The 16,915-nt window shown below is 36.8% G+C and overlaps 1 protein-coding gene across 4 annotated transcripts in view; it reads right to left on the bottom strand.

The window, feature by feature from the left end:
- Nucleotides 1-516: 516 nt before the first annotated feature.
- LOC137657732 (uncharacterized) overlaps nt 517-16,915 on the bottom strand; it is a 166,964-nt gene continuing 150,565 nt past the window's right edge. For all 4 annotated transcript variants that reach the window (XM_068392184.1, XM_068392183.1, XM_068392185.1 and 1 more), the window contains 3 exons: nt 12,195-12,302; nt 7,602-7,767; nt 517-2,768 (listed from right to left, as the gene is read on the bottom strand). In XM_068392184.1, the coding sequence (XP_068248285.1) occupies nt 2,588-2,768; nt 7,602-7,767; nt 12,195-12,302 (455 nt within the window). In that variant the 3' untranslated portion in view covers nt 517-2,587. The remainder of the gene's footprint in view (nt 2,769-7,601; nt 7,768-12,194; nt 12,303-16,915) is intronic.

The raw sequence follows: 16,915 nt of genomic DNA, 5'->3' as shown, positions 1-16,915 counted from the left end.
GGTGTAAAAAATGAGGTGGTTTGTCCATGTTGAGGGAATGGAAAATGGCTGTCTGCTAAAGAAGGTGATGAATGCAAGAGTTGATGGGAGAAGTACAAGAGGAAGGCCAAGGTTTGGGTAGATGGATGGAGTGAAGAAAGCTCTGGGTGATGGGAGGATAGATGTGAGAGAGGCAAGAGAGCGTGCTAGAAATAGAATGAATGGCGAGCATTTGTGACGCAGTTCCGGTAGACCCTGCTGCTTCCTCCGGTGCCTTGGATGACTTCAGAGGTTGCAGCAGTAGAGGATTCAGCGTTATGAAGCTTCATCTGTGATGGATAACGGGGGAGGGTGGTCTGTGGCACCCTAGCAGTACCCGCCGAACTCGGTTGAGTCCCTTGTCAGGCTGGGAGGAACGTAGAGAGGAGAGGTCCCCTTTTTTGTTTCATTTGTTTGATGTCTGCTACCCCCAAAATTGGGGGAAGTGCCTTGGTATATGTATGTATGTACAAGTGAAAAAAATAAGATAACAAAAAATGGTTTTTCTTTCAACTATAAAGCATACAGTATATATATTTTTCATCAGCATTATATATCATCATACACTGTACTGTACATCAAATATTACTTGAACATTATGCATGTATGAAATTCTTTTATTAATTTTTATTACCTTATTAGAATTACTATACAAAGGGTTTATCACTGAATAGTTTACATGTGTCATCTTCAAAGTTGGGCTGTTCTGATTTGCACAATTGGTTTGCAAACTCAGCCTACGAGAGTAATAATCATGATACCACGAGTATGTGATTATTGGGAATGAATGAATCCACATAGATCGAACCCATGATTAAGGAGGGCCAACTATACACACAACGCAAGTCATCACTACACTTATGGGTAAATAATGTACTGTTACAACAAAACACTGTTGTTCCTATCTATTAGAACATTCATTGATACTGTAGTGTACATTACTGTAATGTATGTACATTACTATCACTACAGTACAGCTTAATTAACTAAGGTAACACTCGTAAGTGTTTGCTGCTTTTGGCAGGTTGACTCGCGACATAAAACCTCACTGTACGCATAGCCTATGCAGTATCTACATTACTAGTCTGGCCAAATACGGTATTTCATATACTGTACAGTACTGTACAGTAGTTACTATAACAATAACACTAGAGTATTACACAATGAATACCCTAACAAAATAAATATTAAAAGAAAAAGTATCAATATAACATCACTAACAGTTTATGTATAAAGTTCTACGAAAGATGTCTGAAGCATGGTGAAACTCTGAGTCGTCCAATACTTGACGCGTGTGGTGGCATAATGTACGTATCACATTTTATACTAAAATAACTATAAGCACACTCGATATGTACAGGTTATTTACATCAAAACATGATTCTGCACAAAATAGACCAAAGCAGGAGATGCACACGCGAGGAGAAACAATGCAAGACTGAGGCCGAGTGAGTGAGAGATGGGGTGCTGTGCTGTGTGGACAGAGACACTACACAAAGGATGGTAGGCAAAAAGGATGATAGGTGAAAAGGAGCGTGGTCGAACTGAAATCATTAGGTGGCGAGAGTACTTACCGCACTTGTCGCAAAACCGCGAATATGTGATTTTTTACTTAATAGGTTATACGGTTCTCTGCACCACGAATGACCAAATACACGAAAAATGAGGGCTGACTGTACAATAATTTGACCATGATGAACTGTAGGTTTTAGGCTTAATGAATTTATGCATTCATAATATGGAACATCTGCATTCCCGTAGCCTAGAATCTCCACTTTTTCTCCATGTTAATGTAAATTTCTTAAAATACAAAGTACAGTACAGTACTTATTTTATAAGCACAGTACTACAACTTTACTACCATGATAAAACAATATGAATCTAATCACAATACTGTATTGTAATTAATAACAAAATTAGGATGGACAAGATGAAGACACAACAAAGACTACCAAATTGAGAAACTAAGCTCATTCTTACTTATGGTTTATACCAAACTGTGAAAAAGACATCTAGTTTAATAGTTATCTTAAATATTTCTTTACAATAACTATAGTTAATTAGTAACCTATATTCATAGTAACCTGAGGTTTCCCAAGTTCAGTTAAAAGCACTATATTTCTGAAACCATTAGCTTCTATTAGTCTAGCCTATAAGTTGGTCAAATGCCTGATCCTTAGGACCAAAAATTGTTTGCTAATTTTCAACTTCACCCAGGGTTCGATACCCCAACCCAGCTCAATTTCAAAGGAAACTGAACATACTTATTATTATTTCTCTTAAATTACTGATAATAAAAATATGGGGTAATAAACATCTGGTAATAATAACACTACCTAAATTCAAGCAACTGCACAAAACTACTATACAGTATACAATATGGATAGGAGGAATGTAGATCTCAGAGCTACACTGAGCCAAAAATTAAAACAATATACAGTACTATACTTACAATACATGACATTCAAGAAAAATCCCTGAACATACCAAATATATAAGTTTGGCTTGGCTTGGCTGAATTTATCCATAAGATAACATGAATAATAATAACAACAATATGGAAGAACGTCTACTCCATATTAATGAAAGACATTTTTTCATTCAGTGCATCAAGATCATTGCTGCTTACTAAAGCATTTATTGCTTCATCAAAATGATCTTCAACCAGTTTTTCAACAATCTCTAACCTTACAAGGTCAATTATTCCTTCCAGAAAGTAATCTTCATCTGCTCTCACTAACTGCACATCTCTGAAAGATGAAAAAATGTAAAGTATATTTGTAGGTATACCATATTTACTACGGCAATGCTTCAGTAAAAGAAAAATGTAAATCCAATGAAAAACTCACTAAAAGTTAATTGGTATTGCTTCAGTGATAGGAGAATTTAAATCAAATGAAGTTTTTCACTGACAGTTATTTAGCATTGCTTAAAGTAATGAAAACATATCTAAAACACAATGAGACATAAAATGATAATTAATTCACAAAAGTGATTACAATGAAATTACATTTATCTTATCAAAATATTACTGTAAGAAAGATATTCATGCTTTAAATATATTAATGACTTTACAGTATCTATAAAACTGAACTTAGTATAAAAATTCAGAAGCCTGTAGCCCCATTAAAACAACGTTACTTTGGGGTTACTTCAAACTCCCACTACTTTATGGTTTAACAACCAATTTTCTTCATTTAAGGGAGAAGGCCGGTAAAGTAATATATGGGGTATAAGGCAAAATAAAGCAAAATCCTGAAAACAATTTGTCAAAATTCCTATTACTTTCATAATTACAGGGAAATTAGTAATAGTGACTCAATAAGCCAAAAAAGAAAAAAAAATGATCCATAGGAGAAAATGCAGTATTTCTTCTATTATCCTAAGTTTTGATAATTATTACATTTTATTATCAAATAAATTGTGAGCAATGGTATCTGTGGAGATTCCTTGAGTCACAAGATGGGATTACGAGCTTAAACGGCTTTCAGCGCAAGCAGAAACCTCAGAGATAGTAGACGTTTGAGTTTGACCTCTGACATTGACTTGCTTTAATGTCTGTTTTCCTTTATTTCAGCAAGATTTTATCATGCCAACGAGTAGAAGACAATCAAAACATCTTGCTAACATAGAGAAGAAGAAAAAGCACTCTAATAAGAGCATAATATCGGCAATATTAGCGGAGTTAGTGAAGGAGACAGGGAGAGAGATTACTCTGCCACAGGAAAATGTGGAGGGACCAGGAGCCTAAGAAGCAAGATATTGAGCAAAGTACCAGTAATCTTCATTTATTATTACAGTATATTATGATAAATAACATATTTTGGCTTATGATTAACCAAAAAGGACTAAAATATTCATAATAATCATGATCTATTAATATTGTCTTTGTAAAAATAAAAATAAAAACTTTGAAACCCCATATCTCAAATGCAAGAATTTCATTACGCCAAAGAGGAAAAGTCAATCAAAACATCTCGGTAACCCAGAAGAAAATTCACTCTAATAAGAGTTCAAAACATAATATTGGCAATATTAGTGGAGTTAGAGAGAGAGAGAGAGAGAGAGAGAGAGAGAGAGAGAGAGAGAGAGAGAGAGAGAGAGAGAGAGAGAGAGAGAGAGAGAGAGAGAGAGAGAGAGAGAGAAATACCCTGACAAAGGAAAAAGTGGTGGGGGGGGCTAAAGAGGCAAGATATTGAGCAAATTGATCTTCATTTAGGATTAAATTATGATAATTAACATAGTTTTGGTGTATTAATACCCAGAAATAAATATAAAGTTCATAATAATAACAATAATTTGTTAATATTGTCTTTAAAAATACAATGAAAAACTGAATGCCCCAATCTCAAAACCTATTAGCAATTTGTGAGCATGAGGAGGCTCATCTACGCCATCCAAGCAACAGATTAGGCTCATGATGAAATGCAATACTTCCGAACCAGACACTGGAACCTCGAGGGAAGCTACATTAGTTGAAATGTTGCCCGCTCACAGAGTGAGGTTTTCCAGTTTTCCAAAGTCATTAATAATAATAATATCCTGGTCATGAGATGGTTCCCCTTTATGGATAACTGGTGGTTCTATCTTAATAGGCATGATAGATTTGATATTTCTTAGAATATCCTACCCCTCTCTTACAGCATTCATGAATGGAGAGGAGGGAAGGCTAAGGAAGAACGGGAAGAGTCATGCTCACTCCTAGCATATGAGTTTTTACCTCTAACAGTTTGCGAGGGAATAACAGGTTCTCTTTCCGAACTTGACGTATGGCCAACATGCGCGGGATCAGTGAATGTATTGTTACTACTGACTTTCAAGCACTCTGCTTGGAAGGAAAAGACACAATAGGTTTAGAGCAACTTTGTATGATTGGCCTTAACTTTAGTGCTGCCTTTGACCATGTTAATCATGAGGTCCTTGTTTTCAAACTCAAACAGTTGGGAGTGGGTGGGTTGTTTCTTAGCATTATTATTGAATATTTAAGTAATACATCTCTAAGAGATGTTGTTGATGGGCACCATAGTGAGTATAGGAATGTGATATCTGGTGTTCCACAGGGTAGTGTTCTTGTCCCATTACTTTTCATACTATATACACATGATATGTGGTTTGGCCTTGAAAACAAGCTTGTTGCATATGCAGATGATGTTACTCTCTTTGCATCAATTCCATCCCCGGAATGTAGATCTGGGGGCTGCTGAATCCCTTAATTGAGATCTAGCTAAAATTAATGCATGGTGCAAATTATGGGGTATGAAGTTGAATCCTAATAAAACTCAAAGTAAGATTGTAAGTAGGTCAAGGACAGTGGGTCATCAACATCCTGATCTCAGCATTGGTAATGTTTCTTTAACTTTGTATGATTTTTTCAAAATTTTACATGTGATTCTTGACAGCAAATGTACTTTTGAGAAACACATTAGGTCTGTCTTCTTCAATTGCACAAAAAATTGGCTTATTGAGAGTCTTTCAAGATTTTCGGTGATTAATCCATTATGAAGAGTTTTAATTCTTTCATTCTACATTTTTTCAAGTATTATTCTCCTGTCTGGTCTTCATCTGCTGATTATCATCTTAATTTGTTAGACAGAAGCTTACAGTCTATTAAATTTCTTATTCCTGATCGACATATTAATATTTGGCATCGTCGTTCAATTAGTTCATTATGCATGTTGCATAAGATTTTTCATAATTCTGACCATCTTTTACATTCACGATCTTCCTGGAAAGTTCTATCCTGTTCGTAATACTAGGCAGGCAGTTAATTCTAATAGCCAGGCCTTCTCCATATAAGGCTCAATACTACACAGCATTCTAGAAGTTTCATTCCAGCTGTGACCAAGTTGTGGAATGATCTCCCTAATCGGGTGGTTGATTCAGTAGAACTTCAAAAGTTCAAACTTGCAGCAAATATTTTAATATTGAATAGGCTGACATAAGTCTTTTTATAGTTTATATATGACATATCTGTTTTGCGTTGTTACTGTTTTTAGAATTATTTATTGTTAATTTTTTCTCATAATTTACTTATTTCCTTATTTCCTTTCCTCATTAGGCTATTTTTCCGTTGGAGCCCTTGAGCTTATAGCATCTTGCTTTTCCAACTAGTGTTGAAGCTTGGCTAGTAATAATAATAATAATTACTTGGTCTGGCTAAAGTTGCAGTTGTGGACACAGCCAAAGTGGTCCGATCAACCTCAATACATTGTATTGAGGAATTTTGGGACAAGTCCAGAGAACTCGTAACACAAGAGTGGTGCCGAGGATCCCTAAGGGTGTGAGGCAAGCCTGGCTAACATGTACGAGTGGGAGAAGGACAGAATGGATATTCTAACAGGGCTTACTCTGTATGAGGAGAAATGGCACTCTCAACTCTAGAGTTCCACATACAGGAACAGGGGGGGGGGGGAAGGGGACTTGACGCCTTGGAGATACCTCTATGGGCTCACCACTCAATACACTAGTGGGAGGTGAGGGAGATCCATGCATTTCTGAATAATCAGGGACCAAGGATACTGGGACTGGATACAGCTCAATCAGCATGTCAGCCGTAGCCAAGCGATCTGTCACAAACATTGACTCTGGATTACTTGGCACATGTTCAATATTTAATGATAATACATTTATAAAATTATATTCATCAATAATTAAATTATCATTATGGCCATCGTCCTGCATAACTGGAGCCTCATAAGACTTCAGAAACAAAGGAACAAGGTGGAGGATATCTTTTGATGCAGAAAGAGCTTACGCTTTTTACTATTACTGGAAGAAGACAAGGGAGGTGAACGATCTCTCTTAGTTCGTTTCTTAAGCCGTGAACGATATTTTTCCCACTAGGAGGATAGCCACTCCCTAAAATACTCACATGGAGATTGCACAGAGCATCGCTTGCCACAGTATGAGGGGCAGAGAGGATGCAGATCGACATCAACACAATAGCAACCATCACGGCAGGAACAAGATCGCATGACACTTGAAGTACTGTACTAGCCATTCATAAGCACAATCAGTGACAATGATAAAAAAAGACACAAAGCACTTGCACTATACGGGTAATCCAGTGTAGATAATGTATACGTGATCGTAGAGTGAAGAGGGGAGACCTTATTGTAGTGGCTACCAGAAGAAAAGTCAGGCCTACCAAGCAACCACACATGACACTTACCAGCAATGGAGTTGCTAAGAGTAACCTATTTTAATGACTCAAGAAATTTGTACCACCGTAAGAATAAATAGAATTTAAATGGCATGAAGACAGGATACTTGGAAAACACTTGAACTACTACTACTAATGTTTAAGTTGTAAAGATGTTGCAATTGTATGATTTGGAAGAGCGACAATATGTGTCAAAATGTGATGTGTGTACGTCATGAGACACGATCTTGGAGATTATTAAAATAGAAGATAGATGCCATGGAGAGGATACTAGAACATATAGTGTTTATAGTAAATAGTTTTAACCTTTGAATGCAAAGTACATGGGTACATGAATATGATCAAGTAAGGTACATTATTAATTTGGTGTCATCAATTTCACATCTCAGATACTGATACTGTACACAGAACAAGAACTTACTTTGTTAATGTGTCTTTATCCTCAGATAGTTGAGTAACAAATTTGTTGTTCATGCTACCAACACGAGCCATCAAAGTCTCCCTTGTCCTATGAAGCACTGTTTTAATGGGATGTAAATGGCCTAATTCTTGCAATGCCTGACAGAGGTCCGTGATGTACCATGACCCTGCAAAAATTTTTACACTTTCACATTTTAAAGTCACTTAATTACACATTCCCCACGCTGATCCTTTGATTTTTCTTTAGCCTACATGAATGTAGTGCATTCAATTCTCACTGTTTGATGATGATAATTCAATGTTTAATTCAAGACATGAAGGGCTTTGTTCTTTTTCACAATTGAAAAAGAATATAAATGGATATAAAAACAGTTATTCAAAGAACTATATGAATCCAATCTAGGTAAAACCTGTCTACAATGCAAAAATTATTTGAAAATTCCATAACTATAATTCCAGAACCAAAGTAATGGTGCACAAGACAAAATCTGTGATATGTAAATTATGAATGGAAAAAATCCTACAAAAAAAGCTAATACTCACAAAAGTTCAAATAAAACCACATAAAACTATAAAAAAAGATAGAGAAATACAAATTAAGTACTTTAGTTGCATCATCACCAAATATTAAGAAAAATTACAGTAAATATAAAACATGATCAACTAAATACAACAATATGATGAAAAATTGCTAAGGACAAAAAAATTCTAAGCACCTTGTGGATTTCATCCTAAAGATAGCCACCTTGAGGCAAAACACACACACACACACACACTCACTCACTCACTCACTCACTCACTCACTCACTCACTCACTCACTCACTCACTCACTCACTCACTCACTCACTCACTCACTCACTCACTCACTCACTCACTCACTCACTCACTCTCTCTCTCTCTCTCTCTCTCTCTCTCTCTCTCTCTCTCTCTCTCTCTCTCTCTCTCTCTCTCTCTCTCTCTCTCTCAGTGTTTCTGTATGCCAGTGAAAGAGTACACTTGTGTGACCCGATAAATATCCTGATTTAACACAGATAACAAAAGGCTATCGAGTGCAATATAGCAACAAGTTTTCGTGAATAGTCGGTGATTAGTTTGAGGTCAGAAAAGTGGGATAAAACGTCGGCATAGGATAGTTATCTTGTGAATTACTAAAAGTCTGATCAAGATGGCACTCTATAATACAGGCAAAGCTTGGAGGGACATTGCTGCAATCAGCTAAAGTAAATTCCATGAGTTGGCGAAACAAGAACTCGACCGACCATCTGATAACAGAGGTCGCTAGTAACTCCAACCAGTGTGAAGGAAAAATATTCGCAGACATATTGACACAATATGATCCAACAAACTGGAGCAAGTCTGCAGAAAACATCAGCAAAATAATAGAAGAAATTCCAAAGAAGATCCATCCAAGTGATAAAGAGACTTATAAAGAAAGTTTACATCAATCAACACATTCCATCAAAGAACAATAAGAAGTCCAATATGGTGAATATGCTGATTGATCCATTGGGAAAAAGAATACCAAAATGGTGCAATACATGTAAGATATGGTATTCCATTATTAATCCTCAACAACTGATTAGAAAATGTGATGCCTGTCATGTTCCAACACACCCTACATGTGCTGAAATACAGCAAAAAATAAAAAATAGAGACACAAAGGTATTCTGCTCAACATGCTTAGTCTGGATAGAAAATATAATTAAGTCGAGACTGAACCAGCAAATAGTTGAAGAAGAAGAAGAAGAAGAAGAAGAAGAAGAAGAAGAAGAAGAGAAAAATGAACAGGATATGTGTAAGGATGCAGAAGAAATCATTGATATAACTTATGATGCCATCCAAAAACATACTTACGAAGAAATAAATTATCAGATGGAAACAAATAATAGACCCAAGAGAGGAGTATGGCTGGTGTATCTCGAGCAGAGAGGGTTAGGAACGAAGTAGTGAGGGTGAGAACGGGTGTAAGAAATGAGTTAGCAGCTAGAGTGGATATGAATATGTTGAGGTGGTTTGGCCATGTTGAGAGAATGGAAAATGGCTGTCTGCTAAAGAAGGTGATGAATGCAAGAGTTGATGGGAGAAGTACAAGAGGAAGGCCAAGGTTTGGGTGGATGGATGGAGTGAGGAAAGCTCAGGGTGATAGGAAGATAGATGTGAGAGAGGCAAGAGAGCGTGCTAGAAATAGGAATGAATGGCGAGTATTTGTGACGCAGTTCCGGTAGGCCCTGCTGCTTCCTCTGGTGCCTTGGATGACCGCGGAGGTAGCAGGAGTAGGGGATTCAGCGTTATGAAGCTTCATCTGTGGTGGATAATGGGGGAGGGTGGGCTGTGGCACCCCAGCAGTACCAGCCGAACTCATTTGAGTCCCTTGTCAGGCTGGGAGGAACGTAGAGAGGAGAGGTCCCCTTTTTTGTTTCATTTGTTTGATGTCGCCTACCCCCCAAAATTGGGGGAAGTGCCATGGTATATGTATGTATTATTTTCTAGTATGCAATAATGCTTCCGAAACGAAATCTTATATTTCAAACTTTTATGAGAGAGAGAGAGAGAGAGAGAGAGAGAGAGAGAGAGAGAGAGAGAGAGAGAGAGAGAGAGAGAGATATCAGCTGTTGAAAAGTAATCGAATGCACTGTTTTTATTCGTTTATTTAAAAGAAACAATTATTATCGAGATATTTAAGGTTTTTGCTTACAAAACAAGCTGTATTTCTGTTTAAGAAGGTATAGATATAACATACTGCGCAAGAGACAACACATAAGAAGTTGCGTCATTCTTCAAGAAAACGAGTAAGCTACGAGTTGTCAGAACGAAAACACCGAACACTTACAGTAAGTATAGTTAAGCTGTATTGTAGTAATATTACTGTACATATATTACAGTAACATACATTACAGTATCAGTGAGTATTAGGTTACAGTATAGCATTACTAGATAGGAGCAACTTTTGTTATACACAACAGTGAGGGGATGATGACGACTCGGTAAAACTTTACCTTAGCACAATACTGTGCTGTAATCTTACTGTGTCCAGTATGTAGTGTGCATGTGTGCAAATGTACTGTACACTGTATATATGTACTGTGCACTGTACATATTATTATAAACTGTTGTAGAAACCATATCAAAACAATATTAGGCAGTTTTTACTGTGTACAGTATATCATCTGCTCGGAAACCTGCTCGTGGCAAGAGGCAGTGACTTTTTAGGTTAAGAGTTAGTCCACCCTAGTGCAGCATTTATTCATGAAAATTCCCTTTTCGCGCCTGCGTCTGTAACCTAACTATTGCAAAGAAGGAGGGCTGACTGCATGGTGTTTATGTAGGGCTTGGAACAAATTATGCGATTTATATGTAAAACATGACTCGTCATATGAAAAAATCATGACACGAAAGTCATTCCGGAACCAATTAATTTTGTATCTAGAGGCACTACTGTAGTCTCTTTACTGCTTGAGCGAGTCATGCCCTTGATGCGAAACTGACCTTCGGTGCGCTGAAACCAGGCGAATGCTTCTCTGCTGGCACAGGGCGGCAGTTTCATCGAGGTGGTGTGTTTCAAGGAGCCGGGTTCGGTGGGCAGCATTGTAAAAAGAGTAGAGCGAAGCGGTGGGCAAAAAAGGCAATATGGAGCAGTTACTCCAATGGTCACCAATATGGCAATATTGGTGTTAGGTGCTAACACAGAAGTGAGGTGAATGCAAGCGAGTTTTATTCAACAGATAATGAGCTTATATACAAAAGTTGAGAGCAACAATGTCATAAAAATCCAAACAATATGAAACTTGCAATGGTAAGCTTGAACAACTTTTTCTAATATCAGTGCAGGAGAGCGAGAGATTAAAAAAAACAATAGCATTACAGTGCATGAGTATGTAGGAAATACGTGCGGTACAACCTCTTTTAATTATTTTAATTATTAGAATTTCTATGCAAAGCTTTTATCCTTGAATAGTTTACATGTGTTAGCTTTAACATTGTAATGTATATTTGTTTGTTTTCCATTACTGCGTTGTGCATGGAGGGAAACGGCGCAAAGGCCAGGTGCAAAGAAGCATGGGCGGTTTGAGAACATCGGGCTGCATGCAGCAATACTAATCACGAGTAAGTGAATAACAAAACCCGCGAATATGGAGGCCTGACTTTACATAACACCCTTTTCAATATTATCTGGATAATGTTAGTCAACATCTGGAAAATTTTAATTAACATCTGAGATAATGTTAGAAAACATCTGAATAACATTGCTAAGTGTGTACTGTGATAACAAGCAAACGGTAGACCAAGCAGGCTGTGTTCGGAGGCTCTTGTGACTGAAGACAAGTGGTATTTACAAACTTTAGTCAGAATAAGAGCTATAATATGGGTTGCCAAGTAGATTGAATCCTATTGTTCCCACATACAACAAAATTAACATGATTTTCTCCCTTGTGGTTCATAGGGACTGCACAGACATCAGCCGTGAACCTATATAACAACTCATGTGTAGCCTACGTCAACAGATGTACACCATCACGTAAGGCTTAAAAGATGATGGTTTGTATATTTGTCGAAAAAAGTGTTACAACTAGACTTAATTTTAATGAAACATACCTTCAGTTTGATTTCTAACCGCTGAAAAGCCTTTGACGGTGGCAGCTGAAACCAAGCAGTTGCTTTCTACATGTGCTACAGTACAGACATCTTGCTGGAGAAATATGGCTGTAAAAGGAAAAAAAAATATCATTTAATTCCAACAGTAAATCAGGCAGATATAAATGGGAACACAGTTGGGAGTTATCTCATACCCATGATAAACTAATTTTTTCATTTACTTGAATATACAGTACTATCTATTTTAAGTATATATTCAAATTATAGTGTTCGTGACCAAAAACTTGAATTGGCAGATAACTAATTGAAATCATATCACTTGCTAGTCTAAAAAAAACAGATTTGGATTTCTGAATGGTCCAGGCACGGACTCGCTCTCACTTCATACCCCCCCCCCCCCCTAGTTTGTACCTGTAGAGCTTACTACTGTACTGAATAATCCAATTGTATGCTTTGTTACATCAAAAAAAATTTATAAGTTACAACCTAATTTTAAGCAAATTAATCTTGCTCTGATAATGATGGCAATGCTCAAAAATAGGCATTTCCTGATGCTATTTTCTTCTATGCATTTTGGATTTTAAATGTTTATTTACTACTACTAAGTAATAGTAATATATTTTATACATATCTATCAATTGGAATATTAAAAGGCATTTGTTGAATATGTGTACAGTACAGTACAAAAATAATAACGTATGTATGACAAGAAAGTGTCTTGTGTGTTGATTTTTAGACTGCACTTTTTCTAAACTTTTAGAATTTCAAGAGTTTGACTAACTAATGAATGTCCATATTGTATCCTACAAGATATGAGAAGAAATAAACAGAACAAAATATATCAGGTAGCATAAAATGGATACGGACATCAAAGCACGAGGAAAAGACTTTCCATGCAAGATACAAAAATTATTTGAATAAGAGAACTACAAAGAATTCAAAACAAACTTGAAATTCTATTTCAAATTATTACTATAAGGTACACAAACCATTTACATAAATATGGACAAATTTTGAAAGTTGTCTGTATTTTTCATAGCCTTACAAACTTGAGTTATTTAATTAGGGAGCTGGAATCGATCGATAAAGTTGGATAACGAGCGGCAATCCAACTGGCGAGGGTGAGGGGCAAGAAGCCCGCTCCATTTCCAGTCGGAGATTCATCACTCTTGATCTTTCGGCCAAGGACTTAGAGGGGTGGCTGAAGAGGGAAGTTGGATTAAAGGACTAAGATTTGTAAGGGTAGGAAAATCACACATTATTATATTTGGTTGATTCACTGGTTTTTGGTTTAAGTCCCCTGGAACCAAAACGGGAAGATTCAAATTTTTTCCAAGGAAGTGCTCAATGCTTGATAAGTGGAGAAGTGAAGCAAATGCCCACTGACATTCCCTATCTGTTTTTCATAATGGTGAAAGACTGATATTATTATTATTATTATTATTATTATTATTATTATTATTATTATTATTATCATTATTATTATTATACTAGCCAAGCTACAACTCTAGTTGGAAAAGCAAGATGCTATAAGCCCAAGGGCTCCAATAGGGAAAAATAGCCCAGTGAGGAAAGGAAATGAGGAAATAAATAAATGATGAGAACAAATTAACAATAAATCATTCTACAAACAGTAACAACGTCGAAACAGATATGTCATATATAAACTATTAACAAAGTCAAAAATAGATATGTCATATATAAACTACAAAAAGACTCATGTCAGCCTGGTCAACATAAAAACATTTGCTCCAACTTTGAATTTTTGAAGTTCTACTGATTCAACTACCCGATTAGGATGATCATTCCACAACTTGGTAACAGCTGGAATAAAACTTCTAGAATACTGTGTAGTATTGAGCCTCATACTGGAGAAGGCCTGGCTATTAGAATTAACTGCCTGCCTAGTATTACGAACAGGAAAGAATTATCCAGGGAGATCTGAATGCAAAGGATGGTCAGAGTTATGGAAAATCTTATGCAACATGCATAATGAACTAATTGAACGACGATGTCAAAGATTAATATCAAGATCAGGAATAAGAAATTTAATAGACCGTAAGTTTCTATCCAACAAATTAAGATGAGAATCAGCAGCTGAACACCAGACAGGAGAACAATACTCAAAACAGTGTAGAATGAAAGAATTAAAACACTTCAGAATAGATTGATCACCGAAAATCTTAAAAGACTTTCTCAATAAGCCAATTTTTTGTGCAATTGAAGAAGACACAGACCTAATGTGTTTCTCAAAAGTAAATTTGCTGTCGAGAATCACACCTAAAATTTTAAGTCATACAAATTTAAAGAAACATTACTAATACCGAGATCAGGATGTTGAGGAGCCACCGTCCTTGACCTACTTACAATCATACTTTGAGTTTTGTTAGGATTCAACTTCATACCCCATAATTTGCACCATGCACTAATTTTAGCTAAATCTCTATTAAGGGATTCACCAACCCCAGATCTACATTCAGGGGATGGAATTGATGCAAAGAGAGTAGCATCATGTGCATATGTAACAAGCTTGTTTTCTAGGCCAAACCACATGTCATGTGCATATAGTATGAAAAGTAATGGGCCAAGAACACTACCCTGTGGAACACCGGATATCACATTCCTATACTCACTATGGTGCCCATCAACAACAACTCTTTGAGATCTATTACTTAAAAAATCAATAATAATGCTAAGAAACGACCCACCCACTCCCAACTGTTTGAGTTTGAAAACAAGGGCCTCAGGATTAACACGGTCAAAGGCAGCACTAAAATCAAGGCCAATCATACAAACTTCCTGACCACAATCAAGGGATTTCTGTACAGTATTGGAGATTGTAAGAAGAGCATCACATGCTCCAAAGCCTTTACGAAAACCAAATTGCAACTAGGGAATAGATGATTACCTTCAGCAAACCTATTAAGACGTTTTGCCAGATGTTCAAAAACTTTAGATAATATGGGAGTTATGGAAATTGGGCAGTAATCAGTGGTACTTGAGCTACCACAAACACATTTACATGGAGGAATAACATTACCAGTTCTCCAATAAGTGCTAAAAGCACCTCTTCTTGCTAACTTGCGCAAAATAACAGATAACTTTGGAGCTAAGAAATCTGCTCTTTATAAAAAACAAAGGAAAAATACCATTTGGGTCTACACCTCCATAAGCATCAAGGTCCATCAACAGAGCTTTAATTTCATGAGATAAAAAAGCTAAACTAGTTAGTTTAGCCTCAGGAAAACAGGAATGAGGAAATTCAAGTTTTTCATTACTCTGTTTACTGTCAAAAACATCAGCCAAAAGGATTGCCTTTTCCTTTGGACAGTGAGTGACTGAGCCATCTGGTTTAAGTAAAGGAGGAACTGTTACATATACACCAAAGAGTGCAGATTTAAGCGTAGACCACCATTTATGTTCCTGAGTTGTACCAGAAATGGTTTCTTTTATGGTTAAATTGTACTCCTTTTCAGGTGAGGCATAAACTCTCTGAGCAAAAGCTTGAAGCTGAGTATAGTTATTCCAGGTCAAATCTGATCTGTTACCCTTCCAAAGATGATAGGCCTCCTGCTTCTCCAAACAAGCACGTCTGGTGTATCTCGAGTAGATAGGGTTAGGAACACCAGGGGAGTCAGTGTATACGAGGTCCAAGCAATTACCAGACCTGTGAGTAGCTTCATTTATGATTTGCTCACAGCCTGATTCAGAGGCAAAGTCTAAAGCTCTTAAGCCATGGCAATCAGTAGGAGAGATAGAACTTAACCACTTCCTATGGTGAGCATTAAAATCACCAACAAAGACAAAAGAAGCCTTTCTATCATCATCTTGTATCTTAGCCATAATGGTAAGAAGACAATCGATGATAGAATCATTCATGTCTGGATTCCGGTAGATCGAACACAAATAAAAGTTGTTATGCCTGCCACAAACTTTTATTTCCTGAGTCTCATAACATCCACATAGATAGCAGGACTTATGAGAAGCAGGGTACTCAGTCCTAATATACACCGCCATTCCCCTGGCCCTAGGGTTGGCATCAAATTCAACATTATTGGCTTCTTAAAGCCAGTTATAGGGAGATTAGAAACCAAAGTTTCTGAGCACAAAAGAATAGCATACTGTCTGGATGCAACTGTAAGGTCTCGAATATTTGCATGAAGACCATGAATATTGCAATACAGAAGACGACATTGACGAAATCTAGGACGTACTGGTCCCGGATTTCGCTCAATGTCTCTAGACAGCATAAGAATTAATAGAAATAAAAAAAAGACATCATACTTAAAACCCTGATAAGGCCTGAGTTGTAAGTGCCAGTGTACCTAATTAACACAGATGATTGATGGGATGATATATGATTCACATTCCCCTGCTCATTAAAGGAGGATGGAAAGAGAGATACTTCTTTAAACATAAAGAAAGGTGATAAAAAGTGAAACTTACCAGCATGCAAGGTTTCAAGTGCTCTGTCCCCAAGAGAGGGACAAAAGAATAAAGGAGAAGATCCATTATATGATAAATTTGGAAGTAATTTGATTTTTTCCGAACTATACAAAGAAGAATGGATAACAGCGAAGTGGAATATGGCAATTAGCAATTATAACAAAATGTAAACAAACGGCTGGTAGTTACCTGCCAGTAGCAGAGAAGCACCACTGCCCCACTGGCAAACCACTTTGATACTAGCTGGGACTTTCTACGGGGGTTGGTGATGGTAG

This window comes from Palaemon carinicauda, chromosome 18 (genome assembly GCF_036898095.1).
Source record: "Palaemon carinicauda isolate YSFRI2023 chromosome 18, ASM3689809v2, whole genome shotgun sequence".
Lineage (NCBI taxonomy): Eukaryota > Metazoa > Arthropoda > Malacostraca > Decapoda > Palaemonidae > Palaemon > Palaemon carinicauda.
Note: the sequence above shows the minus strand (reverse complement) of the source record. Positions and strands in the feature narration are given on the sequence as shown.